This window comes from Leptodactylus fuscus, chromosome 7, assembly GCF_031893055.1.
Source record: "Leptodactylus fuscus isolate aLepFus1 chromosome 7, aLepFus1.hap2, whole genome shotgun sequence".
Taxonomy (NCBI): Eukaryota; Metazoa; Chordata; class Amphibia; order Anura; family Leptodactylidae; genus Leptodactylus; species Leptodactylus fuscus.
This window is the reverse complement of record NC_134271.1, coordinates 122,200,324-122,216,427: the sequence shown is the minus strand read 5'-3', so window position 1 is coordinate 122,216,427 and position 16,104 is coordinate 122,200,324. Positions and strand designations below refer to the sequence as shown.

The following is a 16,104-nucleotide window of genomic DNA, read 5'->3' as shown; positions in this document are numbered from 1 at the left end:
AAGCCATAACTATCCATCATCCTCTCCTTAAAGGATAATTCATCTTGGAGGAATCAGAACCCACAAGTACATAATGGTGAAATTCCTTTCTGATATCAGTGAACTAGAATAAAGAGGAGTTACATGGGGTGTGGATCAGGATAAAGACTAGCCTAGGTTTTTCACATCTCAGCTGGAGTTACCTGTAAAATAGATGAAACTACCTGGGGCAGTCATTCTTATAAAGGTTGCAGGTATTTCCCCATAGAAAATGTATTCTATAGATATGACATATATGTCTGATAGGTTAGTGTCATAGGGGGGAAACTACCACTTGCTGGTAAATGGTCACAGTCTCTATATCAGGGGTAGGGAATCTTTCGGCACTCCAGCTGTTGCAAAACCACAACTCCCAGCATGCATACCCCTGCTCTATATCCAGGGGGGAAATTGAATGCGAAGATGTCTTTGCCATGTGTGCAGCTCTCTCTAGTTTACCTGCACTTATCCGACATGGTGTAAGACCCCTTTAAGAACTTTCCATCATCAAAAGGGTTTTGGGAAACTTAGTAATTGAAGAAGTGTCTGTAGGATAGGTGATCAGCAGGTGTACAACACCCAGATTGATCAGCTGTCTGATTTTGTGTGACTGCGGCGCCCTCTATGGTAATTGTGAAGCACAGTGTCTGAGCTTGGTATTGCAGCTCAGCCTATTTGCTTGAATGAGTGGTGATCGCTGAATATGATGTCACACGGCCTGTGAAGGGCAAGCTGCGCTGCGACCAGCTGATCCACAGGTATCCCTAGTGTCAGACCCCCACACATCTTTAGAGAGGACCTGTCACTAAGCCCAAAATGCTAAATGCCATACATCATTTTATTCTTAATGTGTCCCTGAACAATTTGCCATTTATTGGCGTTTTATCCGTCCTAAATCCATCCTACCGTTCAAAAGATATGGCCTCTGGAAGGTTATATGTAAGCTATGTCTGATCTCCTAGTGGGTGGCAACCACCGGATTTTCTCTAAAAAAAAAAAAAAAAAAAGTTTCCACAAATCTATAGCAGAAAATATTATCTCAAACCCTAAAATACTTGTACGTTTTGTGATCAAGGCAGCATATTTGTCAGGGACATGATCTTCCACAACATGACATCATTATAACAAATCTGTAGTACTCATATCCTTGGGGCAGTCACCCCAGGGGCACTTTCTGATAATCCAGTGATATTTCGTTTTGACAACTCCGAAATGGAACGTCACCAGTACCGTACTCCCCCACCTCCCCCCCTAAACAATAGTTAGCAGCCTTCCTGTCCAGGAATGGCTCCTCCCGTCTTAAAGCACTTGATGGAGGCTGGAGATGCAGTGTCTGCAAGACACGCACAGTAGACAAGGCGCTCCATCTCTACTGCACAGACCTCACAGATACTTCCAGTTTGAGCGCAACCACTCCAGCCGCCGCACATTGAAGAAGAAAAGAGAAGCTGTCTCCCAGATTGGAAGCTAAGTAAGTAAGATGCAGTGTGGAGGTGGGCTTAGTTAGTTAGTTACTTGTGAAGGGCTAGGAGTGGGTGGGATAGCTTAGCTAGGGAGACAGGGAGTGAGAGAGGAGGGGAGAGCAGTGACAGGGAGGTGGTGTGGAGGGTACAACCGGAAACTACATAGCAGGAAACTAACATCACATAAACAAATGCAGAAGATGCCAGGAGCTCCCATAGAAAACCAGAAATCACTCAAAAAGTATAAAGGTATATGGGTGTACTTTGAACCCATTAACGGCACTAACTGACCTTTTAAAAAAAATTTGGCCAGAGAACCCCTTTAAGCGTTTTGACCAATGACGCAGATTTCCATGAGTTGGAAGTAATATGATATGAGATATCAATGACCTATCCTCACCCCCACTGATCAGCTGAATTTGGGTGAGCACTTCTGCCTCTTCAATGCATTCCAAGCACAGCTCAGTTCATTGTATAGTGGCTGTGCATGGTATCACAGCTCAAGCCTATTCATTTGATCAGGACATGTCATCAATATTAGGATAGGTCACCGATATTAAAATGGTTTGGATCATTCACAAACATATCTTCAAATCTGTGCCCTTGTTAGGCAGCTCCTCCCATTCTACAAAGACATACTGATAGGAAGAAAAAAAAACGTACATTGTGATCCCTGTATGGAAAGAACATCCAATCTGTTGCTTACCAGGGCTTCAGTCGGCACACAATGTCTTCAATGTCCTGTCGAATCTCATATGTAGACTCCAAGCGGAAAAGATTGAAATTGCGAAGAAGGTAGTCATGTAAAGTAAGAAACTGTAGATTCAACTTCGGCAATGCCAGACACCCTGAACAGAAAGCCAGAGTTCAAAATCAAAAGGGAAAAAATTGGAATCAATGGACGTCAAGTGTTGAGGGTTACAAGCAATGGTTTATATTGGGGAATTATATGATAAGCCCTTGTCTAATAGACATCACTGACTGAAATGATGTTTCAGACCTATAACATGTGATGTTGACGCCTGGAGTGTCAGTCCACACTCAGCGCCTACATGTAATACATGAGTCTGGTGAGGGAAGTGTTAAAGTGTTAAGTACTGTTAGCGCTAAAAGTCACATTCATGTAAGCTTTTCCAGGCAGCGCGGGTAAAACAAGATTACATTTCAAAGCGCGAGTTATATTGGTGGGTTTCACGATATTAGAGCTTATTAGGGCGATCAGAACGAGGCTTGAGGATCAGTTTACAGCCTCACCTTCCCCAGAATAGTACTCTGTGGGCACAATGTTCTCATCCCATATGATCTTCTCTGTGGGATACAAGGGCATCTGGTTCAGCTGCTGGATTTGGGAGATACGCCGCTCATGACGGGATACCTGCAGGGAGGGAAGACAAAACATGTCCATGTAGCACATAGCAATATGGCTGCAGAGCAATAGCAGGAAAGACTGGTTATGAAAGTTGTTTAAATATATAGGATTTTCTTTTTCTTCTACTAGGTCATCAATGGGTTTTAACATCGACAGGATAGGTCAGCAATATCAGATTAGAAGCCCCTCCCTTACACACATGATTGAAGGGGTCACGGAGCTCCAAAATGGAAGAAAAAAAAGCTGCAGTACGATTCGTGGCCACTACTCAACATATGGTGCTCTGCATGTATAGTTATCTGCTCTGGAGTATGACCCTATCAATCTGACTCTGATGACCTAGCCTAATGATAGGTCATTCATTCTGCAGGGACACACGGGAAACTTACAGCGGGTCAATGGCAACTATGATGTATAGTGCCAGTCTAGGGGAAGAGATGTAAACACACCTTATCCATACACGGCCTAAAACCAACAGTGCAAAGTGTCTTGCGAAGCAGATTCTGAACTCGCAGCACGTCAATTATAGCTGAAAATTCACATGTATTGTAGTGTATACTGTGGCATTTTCAGTTTGGATTCCACAAAAAAAAAAAAAAATGTTGTCAACCTGGCCAGAGTGTGTATTGCCATATAATGTATTAAAACCACAGTGGAGAACTCTGGTGCATCTTGGAGTGTATATCTCTATGGGTAGGAGTCACATGTTCGCATGCGGGTCACAATAGCTGCAAATAGGTGGATGGACATTAATTGGAATTTTGCGATAACCACAAGAAAGCCAACATTGTACAACACCGTATGACCCTGTTGCAGAAAGAAGCATGAATAAATGCATTGGTAAACAAGACTTGGGTGTGGGGACATGAAACACTACATACACAGATTTACAGTTCTGGCTACTTTTCATTGCGTACAGGTAAAATTTGTACAGTAGGTGGCAGTATGTGGTCAATACATAGTTATTTTGTCACCATTGTTTCTCCTACGATTAGTCAGTAAAGCTAAAAAGCTCTTTGTGACATGTAAATGTGGGTTGGACTGACATCTGGTGGCCAATCTGGAAACTGCACCAAAGATTGCAATAAATTTGCAAGAGAAAAGAAAAGTCCCACATAAACAATTATGCCATATTGTTAGGACACGCTAGCATGGCTCCTAACACAAAGATCTGCTCCTGACTAGGCAGTGTTTCTGGAGTCGCACAGCACAAGGGAATTGAGCTGAACAGCAGTTCCAGCACGGCACTCAGGTTTGGACCGGAAAGCTTGGCATCAATGACAATCCACATGATGGTTTGATATTAAAACAGTTGCACAGGATCATAACGTGCGCAATTCTAACTCATGGCAAAAATCCTGAACAGTTGAAATACCCTTCATCATTTTATTTTACTTCCATGTTAACATCCTGGTGCTCCCAGACCCCTCCTCTACACCCTCTTACTTACATTGCTCCTCTTCTGTGTCTATATAACCACATGGTGACATTATATGGCAATACACTGCTTAGCTAAGCGGCCATCTTCTCTACTGTTTCTATATCTTGACTTTCTGGTTATAAATATTAGTGTTAAGTACTATTAACTGACTTAGTTCATATTGTCTATACTCTTACCGTATATACTCGAGTATAAGCCGACCCGAATATCAGCCGACCCCCCTAATTTTACCACAAAAAACTGGGAAAACTTATTGACTCGAGTATAAGCCGAGGGGGGGAAATGCAGCAGCTACTGGAAAATTTCAAAAATTAAAATGGTCGGAGTTTTTGGGTGCAGTAGATACTGGGTGCTGGGGAAGGGGAGGGGGTGTTTTGGTTGTCTGTCTGCCCCTTCCCTGAGCTTGAGGACTGGGTTTTTTTCCCCCACTTGGAATTCAGCCTGGCTGAATATAGGGTGTCTGCAGTGCTCCTATAACCCCTTCACGACGGAACAGGAGCACTGCAGATACCCTATATTCAGCCTGGCTGAATTCCAAGTGGGGGGAAAAAAAACAGATCCCTAACAATGTAGCCAATAGATATGAGGCACTAAAAAAGAAAGAAATGTTCTGGATCTACAAAATTAATATCCAGATGGCCTAAATGAAGCCCTGGAAGATATATCTTATTAACCTATCTCATTAAGCTATTTTACCCAAAATAAAGGTTGTTTAACGGGATCCATCACAGGAAACAGAAAATATTTTAAGATTTTCATTATCATATTCACATTTCTTTGGTTTTAATATATACACTCGATATTTGTATTATTAAATTGATATGGTCGTTTTTAGCATTTATTTTGAATATCTATCTGCATATTTATTGCAGTTTTAGTTGTTGGCCATTCATTTAGAAGACACTGTTAACTAATGTATTATAGCATCAAAAATATATGTATTGTACCCTTTCCCAAAAAAAAAAAAAAAAAAAAGCCATTATGAATGAATTGTAATAGAAAAGTAACGAAATGTGATACATATCATGACCAATCCAAATCCATTCGGATCGCGGATAGCTTTTCATAAGCTAAGAATAGTTTTTTCTACGCATGCGCGTGTCCTCGGGAATCCCCGTAAACCAGCAGAGACAGCCGAGGCAATTATAAATCCATCCATACTAACCGCGCATGCCATTCGGGGGCCTCCGTGAATTACGGAGATCCCCGAATACATCGTGACTTGCGCTGTAATACTTCCCACGCATGCGCAACACGCGATGTTCGCGGGCGACAGGGGATAATACCCGTGTGACTACACTATCTGTAGTTTTATTTTACATATTTAGCACCCTTCTTTTCTGCCTTAAATTTTAGAAACTATGGGCAAATGAACCACATACTCTATCCATGCTATTACATAGAAGCTAGTGCGCATGTGCAATACGTACGCGCGCTTTTTGCCAGTTTAAAGCATCCCTAATTTGGATACACGCTATCTTCACCTCTGGCTACATACTGTTAACTCTTGCAGCATATTCAGTGACTCATCTATCTGCAAGGTAAGAAGCAATCTTTTACTTTCGCCCTTAATTGATTGAAGTATGTGTCCCTCTTGTTTTTTTTAACTCAAGAAGCCTTTTAGCCTAAACAAATTTTTATTATGTCAGTCTGCACTAAAACTACTATGGTAGTTAGATTCCTATGGAATAGGCCATGCTAAAAAGTTTGTTGGGATACTTGATATTATTCCTATGTATGTTTTTACATTTTGAATTGATGTTTAGAGGTTCTTATTAGTAACTATTTATGGAATTCTATTTCTGTATTTATTTATATATGGTGTCTATATTTTATTCCTTCTGTACATTTTGGACATCTTAACTATTAGCAGATTAATTTATAGAGAGTCTTTGTTTTGTGTTCTGGTTTTATCAATAGGATAAGTGTGTACTTTGGTAATACACTTGATAAAGGGGAAGCCCCGAAACGCAGTCCACTGCGTCGTGTATTAGGAACCTAATAAAAGAACGTGTTGAAATAACGGATTTGGAGCAAGCGCAGTTCTTTTTCATCCATTGGTCTGTCTCCCTATGTCTACTTCACCCTCGGAAGGTGTCGGATGTTGTTACTGCCGCTGAAAGAAGCTCCCACGTGTAAAACGAACCTACAGTTAAAATCGAAGTCTTGGTGGTCTGCTCGGTGAAATCCTTTAAAAAACAGTCTCAGGGAAGGGGCAGTTAGACAACTTTGTATTCCAGCTACAGCGTTTACCGTACAGGAAAAATATTTTTATAGATTGGTAGAACGGGCGATTTCGGACACAGGGCTACCTAATGTGTATATGTTTCACAGTATTAGTTCTATATGTGTTCTAGGGAAGGGGGGGTGATTTGAATTTTTTATACTTTATTATATATCTTGAACCCCAGGGGGTCTGATCACTAATGCAATGCATTACAATGCTAATGCATTGCAATACATTGCAAAAATCGTCATTTCTTTTACAGGCTGTATAGAGCAGCCTGCAAAAGAAAAGCACTGCAGCTGGGGAGCCTTTACAGAGGAGCTGAGGGGAATCCCCAGACGCAGGCAGGAGCGCATACCTGAAGGAAGACCTCTGCCGCCGGACCTGAAGGGGAACTGTGGCCGGCCACTGGCAAAAGCGCTGAGGGGAATCCCTGGCAGACTCGGCTGCCTGGATTTCCCCTCAGCGCTTCTGCTGACGGACGGCTTTTCTTTTGCATGCCGAGGTCTTCATGTACATGCTCCTGCCGGGGATCTCTGCTTCAGCTCCGGCGGCCGAGGTACGCGCTCCTGCTGGCAGCCGGTGATCACCCCAGCGCTTCAGGGCCGCATTTGAGAGAGCGGTTGCGTCTGCTCTCTCCAGGGGCATGGCGGCATCTCCACTGTAACTCCGCCATTACCACTGTAAGAGTTACAGTGGAGGTGCCGATTCTAATGGCGACCGCTCTGGAGCAGAGCGGTCACCATTATAGCTACAGACTACGCAGCACAGACCCGGCATCCAGACACCGGGGCGGGTGCCGGGCCTGCAGCATCGCCATGGCGATGCTGTTCATCGCAAACTACAGAAGTACTTACGGTACTTCTGCCAGGAGCGTGGCGATGCTGCGGCCCGGCACCAACCCCATGTCTGTATGCTGGGTCTGTAACTATGGTATTACCGTAATGACCCGAATATAAGCCGAGGCAGACTTTTTCAGCCCTAAAACTGAGCTGAAAAACTCGGCTTATACTCGAGTATATACGGTATGTTGCTTATGTGTTATTTCCATCCGTACAATATTGACAAGAATCTACTAGGATTACAATGTCACGTATTATTATTATAATGCAATAAAACCCTCAGTTTTGAGGCATTACATGACTTGTGTTCTCTTCTTGAATGCTGTAGATTGCAATATACTGTCCTATGGGGCTCTAGCCCTTTATACATACATGCATTGCAAAACACTACAGAAGACAATGTACACTTGCTTTAAGCAATACCAGGAATTTCACCAAAAAGTTTTTTGGCAATTCTTGCTGTGGCTTCAGCAGGGAAACTGCACTGAAACTGTATATATATATCAATATCTATCTATCCATCTATCTATCTATATTATCCAATTATTATTTCTTTTAATGAGATAAGATTTATAACTATTTATCTCTATCTATACACACCCACATGCTAATGCCAAAATACTTGAATTGATCCAGTGCAAAATCAATCTCAGGGTAAATAACACAGGCTGTCCAGTAGAATTTGAAGTGTTAAATGGGTTGTAAAAATATATTATTGGCCTATCCTTAGTAAATAGGATTCAAGTGAATGGGAACTGAGAAGCAATAGTGTCGGCCATGTTCACCCCAATATGTAGTCTTGGACAATCCTTGAAATATGTTAAAGGAAATGGTATAACCAACAGTAACACGGCCAGAGAAATAAAGTATTATGAACCTACCAGAAACTCCAGGAGAACTTCTTTGTCATATTTAGTCTCTTCTCCTTCAGCCAAGGCAGGCAATAAGCAGAGGTAAGAGGCCACCTGGTGGAGGGTGTTGGGGCTGAAAAATATTAAAAGCACAAACATATGAGCTCAGCACATGAGCACAGACAGACAGAAAGACGATGTAAGCATGAAAAGCAAAAGAGTTTAGCGAAAAGTAACTGGTGAACTTTACATGTCTACACAAAATAAATGACAAGAAAAACACTAAACTTAACCCCTTAGTGACATGAGACGCACGTGCATGTCACGTGACTGCAGGCAGTGTAGACTAAACTCATTCCATAGATACCAGGTCCTGGCTGTGTTATACAGCTCATGTATACATGAGAAATGGAAAAAAGATTTACTCCCTTGTCTCCTGATACCAGGCTCTGAGAGACTGGCGTGGCAGCCTGGGCACTAGTAAAGGACTCAGACACAGAGCGTAAGAGGAAAAATACAATAATACAAGCAATGACATGTTCAAGCCTCTTATAACAAACCACATAGGCATGAAAACTAACTTAATTGGCTTTGCCACATCTGGAAATGTGGTATGAAGCAATGAAAAGTACAGCAAGCCCTGCAAAAGACAAGCGTATCTACATATCACATAGCATCTATACATAATTTGGTATCACTATGTTTGTGGTGACCTGCAAAATAAAGTTAAAAGGGGTTTTCCTGAACTATAAAATATTGATGACTTACCCTTAAACTGATGGGGACTCGTAACCCATGACCTCCACAGATCCCTACTGTTTAAAAGTCGTAGATTTGTCCTACAATTTACACCGTTCTCTGGAGCAGATTATAATAAATCTGCCGGATCAATGCTTGTCCCGCTCCCTCCCAGATGGCAAGGGAAGTAAAAAGCCACTTTTATACATCACAAATAAATGAAATCTAATAAATTTCCTCTTTTAACTGATTTTAAACCTACTTTTTCATAAAGATCTGCAGCATCTGAGAAGTGTGTTATTATCTACAGAAGCTCTTCTTTAAAGAGGACCTTTCATCAGATCGGGCACATGCAGTTTTATATACTGCTGGAAAGCTGACAGTGCGCTGAATTCAGCGCACTATCGGCTTTCCTGTTCTGTGCCCCCGGTGAAGAGCTATCGGTACTGGTACTGTAGCTCTTCACTGTCAGAAGTCAGTCAGGAACGCCCCTCCTCACTGTAGCATCTATAGCGCTGTACTGTGAGAGGGGGCGCTGCTTACCACCCAGTGATGACACTGAGCAGTGAGGAACGTCCACCCAGTACTAGTCTATGGACGAGTACTATCAGGATTAGGGGAGGGAGTCGTTCCCTCACCACTCAGCATCATCACTGGGAGGTAACGTACGCCCCCTCTCACAGTACAGCGCTATAGACTGACTGTCAGACGCGCCCGACTAACAATGAAGAGCTACGGTACTGGCACCGATAGCTCTTCACTGGGGGCAAAGAACGTGAAAGTCGATCAGTGTCTGACACAGGGACAAGAACATCTTACAGAAGTGACCTGTGATAGACACTTCTCCAGGAAGAGTTCAGTAGCATCTATTAAGTGCAACTTTCCAATAGTGTGCTTTCTACATATCTGCTGAATGCAGCAATGGGATGTAATCTTAGGCCCATTTACCTGTGGAAGGAGCAGAACTAAAAATGAGAATAGTTTTATGGATGGAATTCTATAGAAGAAACGTAGAGGTTTTCAATCACACATCACTTTCAGAAGATCCAGACATAAGGGAGAATGCAAGATTCCCAAAATATCAGTAAATGGGTCTGAAATAAAGTATGTGCTAAATACAGGAAGACAAGGGTAAAAAAAGGGATGTTTTATTCACTTACCTAAGTGATCCAAAACACTTCACAAGAGATTCCCGGGTATCCACAGCTGCCACATTGGAAAGAGCAAAGTTGTAGAGTTCTGGGAAGTGAGCAAAGGCCGCTCTCTGTGTGGACAAAAGTGTGACAATGAGGACACAGAGCGGCGACATTACTTTTTTGCTTGAATTCTCCACAGGGGCTTATTAATATGTGCGTTTTGCAGACGTGTTATGACTGTGTTAATCATGGATAACACACAACCCTGCTGCTGAACATCGGGGAAAAATGGATTGGGTTTTTTTTCGTTTCCTATATATTTTCCTAGGTCTTTGAATCTAAGAGAAATGGACAGTACATGGATGGCAGCAATGTGCTGCCTGTAAAAATAAGGTGCATTTTACAGCACCAGCAAAGTGAAGGAGATTCTAGTTAATCTCATCCACATATTGTGGAAAAAAAGACCTACGGAAAAGCTGCACTCAAAAATGCATGGGTTTTTGAAAAACTTAGCATTTTAATTTTAGCTGTGGAATCACAGGCATTTTTCCTATACATTGAATGGGGGGAGCAGAAATTAAAGCAGCAAAAACTCAAAAAAAAAAAAAAAAAAAAGTGGAAATAAATACATTGCATTCTCACATTTAGGGGTCATTCAAGCGGGGCAAGAGGGGGCAGATTTTGACAACGAATCCACCTCAGAATCCGCCCCCTCACAATAGAGGTCTATGCAAATCGCTAGCTTCCTTTTTTCCGTGAGCGGTATGTTCCCGTTCATGGAAAAAAGAAGCGAGCTGTCCTTTCATCAGGCTGATTCAGCCATGGCGTCCACCTCACGGCAGCACCCTCCAGACAAGGCCCATTCATTTGGGCCTACTCCGGAGCGGGAAGTCGCGACAGGCACATTTTGGTCCTATTCTGACGCAGCTTCCTGCGTCAAAATCAGGGCTAAAATACGCGGTCACAACCCCCCGTGTTAACTAGCCCTTAGGATCTTATCTGTGATTTGCTATGTGAGGCCTTAGTTGAGGGGGCTATGTTTACGCTAGTGCTACACAGGAAAAGGACGCTCAGGCTAAGAATCAATACTTGATATTGCAATCGCCAGAAACAGTATTGAAGGGTCTTTCCAAAGACATAAAAATCATGACCATTGTTCACAGCCACACCTTGCAATATTCTGTCTCTACTTCCCAAAGTATCAGAAAAGGTAGTAACCTTCCAGGATCACATGACTACTCCTCCATCTAAGCGACTAGGGCATTATTGCTAATGGAAACTAATCAGCAAGTGCTTTACTTTTATATGATAAAAGGCAATGTTTTTTAGTGCTGCCAGACAACCCCTTTAACCACATGAGGACCGCCGTACGTAAATTTACGGCCTCATGTGCTGGTACCTAAAGACCGGACTATTGCCGAAATACGTCCGGCCTTTAGGTACCTTTCTGGCGGGGGGAGGGGTGCGGGGGGGACAGGGGTTAGGTGTTACTAACACCTAACCCCTTCCTCCATAATGTCCAGTCGGAACTGAGTCCGACTGGACGTGTTAACCCTTTCGATCGCGCCGTCAAACATCGCGGCGCGATCGAAAGGGATCCGCCGACAGGTTAACCAGATCGGCACCCCCCGCGGCGAGATCGGGGGGTGCCGATGTCAGTAGAAGGTAGTCTGGGGTCTGGCCAGTGACCCCAGACTACCGGAGCCCCCACATACCTGGTGATCCTGCCAGGCGGTGGAGGAAGTGAGCGATGTGTCTCACTTCCTCTGCAGCTTACAGGACACGAGCAGGCTCATGTCCTGCTCGTGTCCTGTCTGCTACTGTGTAGAATCAGCTGATGCTTTCATCAAAGCATCAACTGATTCAAGTGTCCTAAAGGGACACATGAAAAAGTTAAAAAAAAGTTAAAAAAAAAATAAATAAAGTGTATGAAAAAAGTAATAAAGTTCTAAAGTCCAAAAATCCCTTTTTTCTATACAAAATGAATTATATAAAAAAAGCACTAAAAATTAAAAAAAGCAATGCATATTTGGTACCGCCGCGTCCGTAACAACCTGTACAATAAAACTGAAATAAAATTTAATGTACACGGTGAACGTCGGAAAAAAAAAACGGAAAAAACTCGCCGGAAATAATGATTTTTTGCCATCTCATCCTACAAAATATGCTATAAAAAGTGATCAAAAAGTCATATTCACCCCACAACAGTGCCAATAAAAAGCGCACATTTTCCCGCAAAAAATAAGCCCTCAACCAACACTGTCAACCGAAAAATAAAAATGTTACGCCTCTCAGAAGATGGCGATGCAAAAATCACTGATTTATGTCCCCAAATGTGTTTTTGTTCTGCAGACTTAGTATCGCATAAAAAAATAACATAAATGAGGTATCGCCGTAACCGTACCGACCCGCAGAATAAAGGACACATGTTACTTATGCTGTACGCTGCATGGCGAAAAATTTAAAATGTAAAACTCAATGCAGGATTGATTTTTTTTTTTTTTTTAATCCAGCAAGAAAGAGTTAATAAAATGTAATCAGTAAGTTGTAGGCACCCAAAGATGGTGCCATTACAAAATGCATCTCATCCTGCAAACAACAAGCCCTTATATGGCCACGTCACCAGAAAAATAAAGAAAATATAGCATCTAGCAATGTCAAGGCAAAACCCCCCAAAAATCGCCAAATTATTAGAACACAACTGGCTGCGGCAGATAGGGAATATATAAGCTGTGCGAGCGAATATCAGGGGACACCTCAGATTTACAGCTTATGAGCGAAAAAACACCAGAAGTGACCCCCAAAGTGACCCCCAGAGTGACTCCCCCAATCATAGGAGCTACTGGGACATAGTAGGGAATTTGGTGTCTGCAATGTTCTCCGCACAGCTTATATATTCCCTCTTCGCCATCCGCTGTGCAGTCACGTCCGGATACTAATACTCACTACACCCCCTGGTAAATTCTTTGAGGGGTGCAGTTTTCAAAATGGGGTCACTCCTTTGGGGAATCCACTTTTCTGGTACCTTACAGGCTCTACAAACATGACATGGCATCCAGATACCAAACATCAAAATCTGTACTCCAAAAGCCGCATCGCGCTCCTTCGCTTCTGCGCCCTGCTGTGCGCCCAAACTGCAGTTTATGACACATGTATGACACTGGTGTACCCGTTATATCGGACGTAATGTCATATGTGAGTATAAACTGATATTAGGGCACAGCTGGACGCAAAAGGGAAGAAGGGTTATTGGGTTTTTGGAGCACAGACGGTTTGGTTTTTGGATGCCATGACACTTTTGTAGATCTGAAACGCCAGTAAAGTGGAATCCCCTGATATGAGACCTTATTTTGGAAACTACACCCCTGAAGGATTTCTCCAGGGGTACAGAGAGCATTTTTAACCCCCAAGTGTTGCTATAACTTATTATCCATAAATGAATACGAAGCTGATTGTGAAAGGTGAAAATGACCATTTTTCCAGGAATACGTCATTTCAGTGTGTAATATGTTGTGCCCGCCTTGTATCAGAGATGAACGCTCTAAAAGCTGTTGTGCCCAGGATACCCGCTTACCAGTTTTTGGAGTGTCTCTGCTGACATAAGTTGGGCACAACATATCGGGCACTAAAATGGCGAATCTCTGGAAATTTTTCATTTTTAACTTCTCATTATCAGCTGTGATTTCATTTCTGGAAACTAAATAAATGCAACACTCAGGGGTTAAAAATGCTCGCTACACCACTTGATAAATCCCATGAGTGGGCTAGTGTCCAAAATGGGGTGACATGTCTGCGGATTCCACTTTATTGGCAATTCAGGGGCTTTGCAAAAGTGGTATGGTGTCCTAAAACCAAACTGTGCTCCAAAAACCAAAATAGCGCTCCTTCCCTTCTGTGCCCGGCTGTGCCCAAACAGCCATTTATACCCACATATGGCATTAAGTCCGTTATCCGGGGTACACCAGTGTCATACATGTGGGCATACACCGCTATTTGGGTACCCAGCAGGGCGCAGATGTGAAGGAGCGATATGTGCTTTTGGAGTGCAGATTTATATTCTTTGTTTTTGGACACCACATCACATTTGCAGAGGCCCTAAAATTGTCCCTACAAAATGGGGTCACTTCTTGGTGAATTCCAGTTTACTGTCACCTGTGTAGTTTCTAAAATGGGGTCACAATGGGGGGTTTCCATTGTATTGATACTTTAGGGGCTCAGCTAATGCGACATGGCACCTGAGAACTATTCCAGCCACATCTGCTTTCTAAAAGCCAAATAACGCTCTTTCCATTCTGAGCCCCACCGTATACCCATACAGCAGATTATGGCCACATATGGGGTATTGCCGTGTTAAGAAGAAATTGTGTAACAAACTCTGGGGGGCTTTTAATTCTTCAGCTACTTGCAAAATTAAAAATATGGCGCTAAATGGACGATTAATTGGAAAAAAAAGTAATTTTTCATTTTTACGTCCCATTGTTAATAAAATCTGTGAATCAGCTGTGAGGCCAAAATGCTCACCAAACCCCTAGATAAATTCTATGAGGGGTGTAGTTTCCAAAATGGGGTCACTTTTAGGGGGTTTCCACTTTATTGGTACACTAGGGGCTCTGCAAATGCGACATGGCACCTGAAAAATATTCCAGCAGAATCTGCCCTTCAAAAGCCAAATAGCGCTCTTTCCATTCTGAGCCCCGCCATGTTCCCATACAGTAGATTATTACCACATATGGGGCATTTCTGTGTTCAGGAGAAATTGTGTAACGAACTTTAGGGAGCTTTTTTTCCTTTATCCTCTTGTGAAAATGAAAAATTTGGGGCTAAATTGACAGTTTGTTGGAAAAAAAGTAAATTTTCATTTTCATGTCCCAATGTTAATAAAATCTGTGAAACAGCTGTACGGTCAAAATGCTCACTCTACCCTTTGATATGTTTTGTGGGGGGTGTAGTTTCCAAAATGGGGTCACTTTTAGGGGGTTTCCACTGTATTGGTTCTCTAGGGGCTCTGCTAATGCGACATGGCACCTAAAAATTATTCCAGCAAAATCTGCCATCCAAAAGCAAAATAGCGCTCTTTCCATTCCAAGCCCCGCCATGTTCCCATACAGCAGAATATGGCCACATATGGGGTATTGCCGTGTTCAGGATAAATTGTTTAACAAACTTTGGGGGGCTTTTACTCCTTTAACCCCTTGTGAAAATGAAAACTTTGGGGATAAAGTGACATTTTAGTAATTTTTCTTTTACACATTCCAATGTTAGTAAAATCTGTGAAACAACTGTACGGTCTAAATGCTCACTATACCCCTTGATGAATTCCGTGAGGGGTGTAGATTCTAAAATGGGGTCACTTTTGGGGGGTTTCCATTGTTTTGGTACGCTAAGGGCTCTGCAAATGTGACATGGTGCCTGAAAATTATTCCAGCAAAATATGCTGTTCAAACACCCAGTGTCACTCCTTCCCTTTCGTGCACTGCCGTGTGCCCAAAAATCAGTTTACACCCACATGTGGGGTATTTCTGTGCACGGGAGAAATTGCATAACAAAATTTGAGATGCATTTTCTCCTTTAACCCTTTGTGAATGTGTTAATTTTAGGTCTAAATGAATGTATTAGTGAAAAAAAATGAAATGTCTAAATTTGACCTCCATATTATTTTTATTCTTATGAAATGCTTAAAGGGTTAACAAACATCCCAAATGCTGTTTTGAATAATTTGAGGGGTGTAGTTTTGAAAATGGGGTGATTTATGGGGGTTTCTATTATATAGGCCTTTATAATTCCTTTCAGAACTGAAGTGGTCCCTAAAAAATTAGTTTGAGGAATTTTCTTGTAAATCTGGAAAATTGCTGTTACACTTGTAAGCCTTGTAACATCCAAAATGAATTAAAAGACGATCAAAAGATGATGCCGATATAAAGCAGAGATATGGGAGATAATATTTATTCATGTATTTGGATGGTATGACTATCTGCCTGAAAAGCAGAGAATTTCACATTTTGAAAATTGCAATTTTTTC

At 42.2% G+C, this 16,104-nt stretch overlaps 1 protein-coding gene across 1 annotated transcript in view; it reads right to left on the bottom strand.

Moving 5' to 3' along the window:
* AQR (aquarius intron-binding spliceosomal factor) overlaps positions 1–16,104 on the bottom strand; it is a 79,027-nt gene that overhangs the window by 46,101 nt on the left and 16,822 nt on the right. Inside the window, exons 13-16 of the mRNA XM_075282958.1 lie at positions 10,110–10,213; positions 8,242–8,344; positions 2,736–2,856; positions 2,188–2,329 (exon numbers count right to left, since the gene is read on the bottom strand). Coding sequence (XP_075139059.1) covers positions 2,188–2,329; positions 2,736–2,856; positions 8,242–8,344; positions 10,110–10,213 — 470 coding nt within the window. The remainder of the gene's footprint in view (positions 1–2,187; positions 2,330–2,735; positions 2,857–8,241; positions 8,345–10,109; positions 10,214–16,104) is intronic.